General features: G+C 26.9%; 1 protein-coding gene and 1 long non-coding RNA gene across 2 annotated transcripts; both read right to left on the bottom strand.

Moving 5' to 3' along the window:
• Positions 1-1,326: 1,326 nt before the first annotated feature.
• On the bottom strand, positions 1,327-2,309 carry LOC117922499. The gene is made up of 2 exons (XR_004652490.1): positions 2,172-2,309; positions 1,327-1,677 (listed from the first exon to the last, which is right to left on the bottom strand). It is a non-coding gene; the product is annotated as an uncharacterized LOC117922499 (long non-coding RNA).
• A 4,450-nt stretch (positions 2,310-6,759) lies between these two features.
• LOC117922497 lies at positions 6,760-7,841 on the bottom strand. The gene is made up of 2 exons (XM_034840627.1): positions 7,715-7,841; positions 6,760-7,226 (listed from the first exon to the last, which is right to left on the bottom strand). Exons 1-2 carry the CDS (start codon positions 7,785-7,787, stop codon positions 6,991-6,993), a joined length of 309 nt encoding a protein of 102 aa, XP_034696518.1. The 5' UTR covers positions 7,788-7,841; the 3' UTR covers positions 6,760-6,990.

Below are 7,841 nucleotides of genomic sequence, written 5' to 3'. Positions count from 1 at the left end.
TTGATGGCTGTGTTTATGCTTCTGTTTTTCCTTCTTTTACTTTCCAACATTTTCTAGGCAACCAAATGGTCCAAATCATATAATTAATTTTATATATTGCATAAAAAGTTTTTGAAATTGTCAAATTTTTAGATAAATATTAAAATTAACAATTAAAAAGCCCACAAACTCTTAAAGAAAAGATGGAAAAAAAATACTTCATATTTATTCTGAAAAGCAACTTGATTTAAAAAATAAAATAAAATCTTTCCAAATAATAAAATTAATTTGAAAAATAATTTTAAGTTGAGAATTTGGAAAAGAGATTTGAAAAATAATTTAAATTTTGAAAGAAAAATATTTCTAAATCATTTTTAATTTAAAATATGATTTTTATATTAATTCTAATAATTTGTTTGGCAATGATTTTAGGAAGCGCTTTTAATATTTTTAATACTTTGAAATTTTTTATTAAAAATGCTAGAAACGTTTTCTATAATCACTCCTAAATACACTCTAAATTTACTAGATTTTCTTTTATATATACCTATGGAATGAGTTCTCTTTAGAGGATGCGTCTAAACTTTTAAGTCATTATTCTTAATGCTTAACCTAAATTTGATTGAAAACAAGACCTACATTCCCTTAGGAGTCGAGACAAGATCTAATAGAGCATATAAGATGTTGCGTTGCAAACATAAATTATAATATATATTTTAGAAAGTAACTCTAAGGGTAACATTTATTAGATAATTTTCTGTACTACTTTCTTACAATCGTGTGGGTTTTTATCTCTGCATGTTGTGTAAGGGTTTTCTATGTAAAATTTTTGTCTTTGTTGATTTTTCATTGTTTTTTTAGGTTATGTTTGGTTCCCGAAAAATACTAAGGAAAGAAAAAAAATACAAAGGAAAATGATTTTTTCATGTTTGGTTGTCCTATGAAAAATATAAAAGAAAATCAAATATAATTAAAACTAATTAAAAACTTATGTATTTTAAAATTATTTAATCTTTATATTAATGAGTTAAAATAAATAAAATGAGTTTGAAGTAAAAAATAAAAATAACTTATCAACTTTTAATCTATTTTTTATTTTCCTTCACTTTTTCTTTTCTTCTATTTTTCCTTTGCATTTTCTTTCCCTTGTATTTTCCCTCAAATTTTCTGAGAACCAAACATAGCCTTAATCAGTTGAGTTAAAAAGGTTTAAATCTCATTCACTGGTTTAATTGGGTTAAAAATTTTAACCCGTATTTTTTTCAATATTTGTTTGTGGAGCATAAAAATATACATCAAAGGAACAGAAGTAAAAAGATGAAACAAAAACAAAGAAGGCTTATTGGGTCTCACCAATATCATGACATTAAGAAGATATTTTTCATTGCATATTCTTTAAAAGACACAATCGTATCATATATAAAAACAATAAAAGAAAAATAAAATAGTCTTATATACCATAGAAGACAATAACCATTATTTTATATACAATAAAAGTCAAATATCTTCATGTCTTCAATAATATTTCCATATCTCCAATATCATTTGGATACGCTTCTTGCATTTAATTTTTACTGTCTTTCTCGGGCTCCGTGGATTTTGCCTTGGGGTCTCGGATGATTATTTGTAGATTCTTCTTAATGTTGGTTACTTGCGGGGTGCCTCCATCTGTCTTCAGCTCAATTTCTTTTCCAGTAACTAAGAGTGAGAACAACAAATCAAAATATTAACAACATTCTACTGTTTGGTAACGGTTTTGGAAAATAAAAACAATTTTTCATAATATTATTTAATATTTTGTAAAATAAAAGTTTGTCTATAAATCTGAAATGTTCTTAACCAGATTTTAATATTTTTAAATTAAATATGTTTTAAAAATAAATTTTATATCCGATACTTTAATTTTTAATTATTATATATATTTGTATAATTAATTTTTTTTAGACAACTTTGAAAACACAAGTAAAACAACTAAAAACAAATATCTGAAAACATCGTATTTTCTATTTTTAAAAATAAAAAATAAAAAACAATTACTACCCTATGTGTTTTCCTCTATTTTTTAAAATAGTTATCACATAAACCATTTGTTTCTAATAAAAATAAAAAAGTTTAAAGTAAATTCTCATCAAGTAGGCCTTCGAAATAAGATGACAAAACAGAAAATTGAAGAGAAGAAATTCATTCAATACCGGTAATATTGATTTCGAGGCAACCGATTTCGTCCATCTGAATGCTAACAGCCTTTTTCACCGCTTGTGAGTCTGATGGTACCGACATTGATAAAGTATGAAGGAAGAAGCGAAGGGATGTTAGGGTTAAGGTTAGGGTTAGGCCTTGAGCTGATACAATATTAAGTCATGGTTGTGTATATATAGCTAGAAAATGGACCCACTTTTCTTGCTCACCCATGCAATCTTATTCCAGTCTTCTTTCTTTTTTGAATGTACCATTCCTTGCTTTTATTCTCCCACAATTTGTTGGGAATTTGATAAAAGTATGTTTCAAAATTTAAGAAACGAATAAAATACTTAACTTAGGTGGTGTTTAGTTTTTTGGCTTTTTGCTAAAAGCAATTTGTTTTCAGAATTTAGATTATTTGTTTTTTTACTTTTTCATGACTTATTATAAACTTTTTATTAAATAGAAAAAGTCAAAATATGTAATTTTTTCTAAATTAAAAAAATAATATAATAGTTTTTTTTACTTTTTAATATTTAACAGAAATAAAATACTATAAAAATAAACAACCTAATATTTAATACTATTAAGCATTAAGGTTCTATTTAGAATTAAGTAAAAAAACAAACATCACCTTAATTTATAACTTAATTTGATAAAATCTACCCTTTGGTTTGATTAGTATAACTTAACTTGATTTGATTAGTGCATAATCATTTAGCTTGTAACTTAAGATTTTAAGTCTATGCCTAGCTCCCAAAAAATTTAAGGTAATGTTTGGTTCCATTACCTTAAATATTAAGAAAAGTGGTTTTCTAAGGAAAGGAAAAAAATATTAAGAAAAATGGTTTTCTAATATTTAGTTTCATTATAAAAAATTCAAAAGAAAATCATATATCATGAAAATTAGATATAAATTTATGTATTTTGTAATTATTTAATATTAATATGATTGAAATAGTTGGAATAATATTGCAAGTTTGATGGGTAAGGGCTAAGATGGTTTTTTTTTCATTCTATTTTATAACATTTATTTTGCTAAGTATGCCTAATCTTTTTGTTTTTTTATTTTATTTTATATATTTTGTACTTTACAAATCCACTCATGTTGCTAAGTGTACCAATCTTTTATTTTTATTTTTATTTTATATTTTATATTTTATAAACTCCTCTATCTTACTATTTAAATGTCTAAAGTTTTATATATTGCATAAAAAGTTTTTGAAATTGTCAAATTTTTAGATAAATATTAAAATTAAAAATTAAAAAGTTCACAAACACTTAAAGAAAAGTTGAAAAAAAAAACTTCAAATTTATTTTAAAAAGCAACTCGATTTAAAAAATATATATATTTCCAAATAATAAAATTAATTTGGAAAATAATTTTGAGTTGAAAATTTGGAAAAGAGATTTGAAAAATAATTTAAATTTAAAAAAATTCTAAATCCTTTTTAATTTAAAATATGAAATCTCTCTAAAATTCCTAAATTATTTTGTAGTCAAATATGATTCTATATTAATTCTAAGTACACTAAGTTGTCTTTTATATATGTCTACTGGGAGAGTTCTTTTAAGGGATGTGCCAAAAATTTTAAGTCACTATTCTTTGTGCTCAACTCAAATTGAGTTGGGAAGGAAATTGTATTCCCTCGGGAGTTGAGATAAGATCTGTTGGAGCACATAAGGCGTTGTGTTGCATTGCAAACATAAATTATATCATAAGTCATAGAAAGTAAGTTTAAGAGTAGCATCTATTAGATAATTTTGTACATTACTTTTTCATATAGTAGATTGTTGATTTGAAGTTTCTGATCCTAGTGGTTTTTTATCACTACACAACGAGGGTTTGCCATGTAAAAATATTTTGTCTCTTGCGTGTGATTGATTTTTCATTAATCTCTTTAATCAATTGAGCTAAAAAGGTTTGAATGTCTTTCATAGGTTAAAATACCTTTCATAGGTTTAATTAGGTTAAAGATTTCAACTTTTGTATTATAATTTTTTAAAATCATCCATTCACTCACTTACCCTACTACTATGTATTTCATAAGTAAGATTTATAAACTCACTTTTGTCACTTACCCTACCTACTACTATGTATTCCATAAGTAAGATCTATAAACTCACTTTTGTTCGTTACTTTTTTTTTCACCTTCCTTCTTTGTTCATTACTCCATTATTCTTTCCCTTTTTTTTTTTTTTTTTCGACTTACCATCATTGTGAGCGGAGAAGGGTTGTTAATACCATTATATTGAGAAAATATTTGTCATTGCATATTTTTTTAAAAGATACAATGGTATTATCAATGTTTTGAAAACTGAACCAGACTGATCGGTCTAACCAATTCAACTGTCAAGGATTTGAACCTTAGACCTCAGGTTTTGTAAATAATATAATATTTTTAAAAATTATACAATTAGTTTAAATTTTCATTTTTAATATATTCACATTTAAATATTATACATATTTCATTTAATAAAATTTAAAATATTAATATGATTTAATTTGATAATATCAAATATATAAAATAATATTATTGATTTTTAATTTATTCATATATATTTTAATTTTTTTATAATTATTTTTAATTTTAATAATATATAAATCACATATTTATGACGTCACCGATTCGACCACAATTCGACCATCGGTCCAACCAGTGAATTGTGAATTAATAACTTTTTCGGTTCAATGACCGGTCCGATTCTGAAAACATTGGATAGTATATATAAAAACAATAAAAGGAAAAAAAACAAAGGATTCTTCTAAACACATCCATAGCATGGAAAGCCAAATATCTCTATATCTTCAATTATACTTTCATACCTCCAATATCATTTGGAGACACTTCTTATATTTGATTTTTAGCTGGTACCTTCGCTGCTTGAGTTTTAGTGGGGTCTGGGATCATTATTTGTAGACCTTTCTTACATTTGATTGTCAGCTCGATACCTTCGTCTATCTTCAACAGAATGTCTTTCCCAATAGCTTAGAATATACAACAGATCAAACGATTAACAACATTTTACTTTCCCATTGAATATGTTTGGCACTATTTGGTAACGGTTTTCAAGAACAAAAACAATTTTTTATAATGTTCTCTAATGTTTTGTAGATCAAAAGTCAGTCAAGAAACCTTAACCGATTTTTAATATTGTTCTAATAAGAAGAAAAGATGACAAAACAGAAAATTGGAGAGAAGAAATTTATTCAACAATACCGGTAATATTGATTTCGAGAAAATCGCTTTCCTCCACCCAAACGCCAACATTCTTTGTCCGTTGTTGTTGCCCTGACATTGATAAGGTATGAAGGAAGAAGCAGAAGGGTGTTAGGGTTAGGGTTAGGCCTTGAGCTGATACAATATTATTAGCCTGTGGTGATGGTGACCGAGTCAGTTTAATTCATGGCTTTGTATATATAGCTGGAAAATGGACCAACTTTTCTTGCACAGCAGTGCGAATCTTATTCCAAACTTTTTGCTTTCTTGAATGTTCAGATCTAGGATTCTAACTCAGGATTGTCTTATTTCTCAATTCCAGGGTTTCGAGGTTTTCTTTCTGGTTCTCGGTCAGTTGAGTTCGTCGTTTTCAGTCATGAATCTGATTGTGTTTCTGTTGTGAAGGTGAAGGAGCGTAGAGAGGAAGTTGAATTGCTCTGATTCGTGAGGGAAAATGAATCTTTTTGATAGCTGTGTTTATGCTTCTGTTTTTCACTTTTTCCATTCTTTACTTTCTAGCATTTTCTAGGCAACCAAATCATATAATTAATTTTATATCATGCATAAAAAGTTTTTGAAATTGTCAAATTTTTAGATAAATATTAAAATTAAAAATTAAAAAGCCCACAAACTCTTAAAGAAAAGTTGGACAAAAAATACTTCATATTTATTTTAAAAAGCAACATGATTTAAAAAAAAATTTCCCGAATAATAAAATTAATTTGGAAAATAATTTTAAGTTGAGATTTTGGAAAAGAGATTTTAGAAATAATTTAAATTTTAAAAGAAAAATATTTCTAAATCCTTTTTAATTTAAAATATGATTTTTATATTAATTCTAATAGCTTGTTAGGTAGTGATTTTAGGAAGCGTTTTTAATATTTTTAATACTTTAAAAATTTTTATTAAAAATGTTAAAAACGCTTTCTAAAATTACTCATAAATGCACTCTAAGTTTACTAGATTTTCTTTTATATATACCTATGGGAGGAGTTCTCTTTAGGGGATGCATCTAAACTTTTAAGTCATTATTCTTAATGTTTAACCTAAATTGGATTGAAAACGAGACCTACATTTCCTTAGAAGTCGAGAAAAGATCGAGTAGAGCATATAAGATATTGTGTAACAAACATAAATTATAACAGAGATTTTAGAGAGTAAATTTAAGGGTAGCATCTACCAGATAATTTTGTGTACTACTTTTTTACAACACTATGGGTTTTTATCTCTTCATGTTATGTAGGGGTTTTTCATGTAAAAATCTTATCTTAGTTGATTTTCTTTTATATATGCCTGTGGGGGAGTTTTCTTTGCATCTAAACTTTTAAGTTATTATTCTTAATGCTTAACCTAAATTGGATTGAAAACAAGACCTACATTCTTTTAAGAGTCGAGACAAGATCCACTAGAGCATATAAGATGTTGCGATACAAACATAAATTATAACATAGATTTTAGATAATAAATCTAAAGGTGTCATCCACTAGATAATTTTGTGTATTACTTTCTTACAATCCAGTGGGTTTTTATTTCTTTGTGTATGTGTTTTCCATCACATCTTCGATAATATTTCCATATCCCTAGTATCATTTGGAGACGCTTCTTGCATTTAATTTTTACCGGTGCCCTTGCGGCCTGGCTTGCGGCCTGGCTCGTGGCCTGCGCTGGGGCCTGGCTCGTGGCCTGCGCTGGGGCCTGGCTCGTGGCCTGCGCTGGGGCCTGTGCTGGTGCCTGCTGCCTGGGGGCCTGCCTCGGGGTCTTTGATGATTATTTTTAGATTGTTGTTATATTCGATTTTTTTCCGGGGGCGTCCATCTTTCTCCAGCGCAACTTCTTTTCCAGTAACTAAGAATGAGAACAGCAAATCAAAAGATTAAACAACATTCTACTGTTACATTGAATACATTTGGCACTGTTTGGTAACGGTTTCGAAAACAAAAACTATTTTTCATAATATTCTCTAATGTTTTATAAAACAAAAATTTGTAGAGAAACCTGAAATTTTCTTAACCAAATTCTAATATTTTTAAATAAAATATGTTTTAAAAATAATTTTTATATATATATGTATAATTAATTTTTTTAAAACAACTTTAGAAACACAAGTAAAACAACTAAAAACAAATATATGAACATACCATATTTTCTATTTTTAAAAATAAAAAAAATAAAAAACAACAATTACCCTGTTTTTCTCTATTTTTGAAAATAGTTATCACATAAACCATTTGTTTCTAATAAGAAGAAAAAAGTTTAAAGTAAATTCTCATCAAGTAGGCCTTCGAAATAAGATGACAAAACATAAAATTGGAGAGAAGAAATTCATTCAATACCGGTAATATTGATTTCGAGGCAACCGTCCTCGATTTCATTCATCTGAATGCTAACAGCCTTTTTCCCTGACATTGATAAGGTATGAAGGAAGAAGCAGAGGGATGTTAGGGTTAAGGTTAGGGTTAG

This window comes from Vitis riparia, chromosome 9 (genome assembly GCF_004353265.1).
Source record: "Vitis riparia cultivar Riparia Gloire de Montpellier isolate 1030 chromosome 9, EGFV_Vit.rip_1.0, whole genome shotgun sequence".
NCBI lineage: Eukaryota > Viridiplantae > Streptophyta > Magnoliopsida > Vitales > Vitaceae > Vitis > Vitis riparia.
This window is presented reverse-complemented; position numbering and strand designations above follow the sequence as displayed.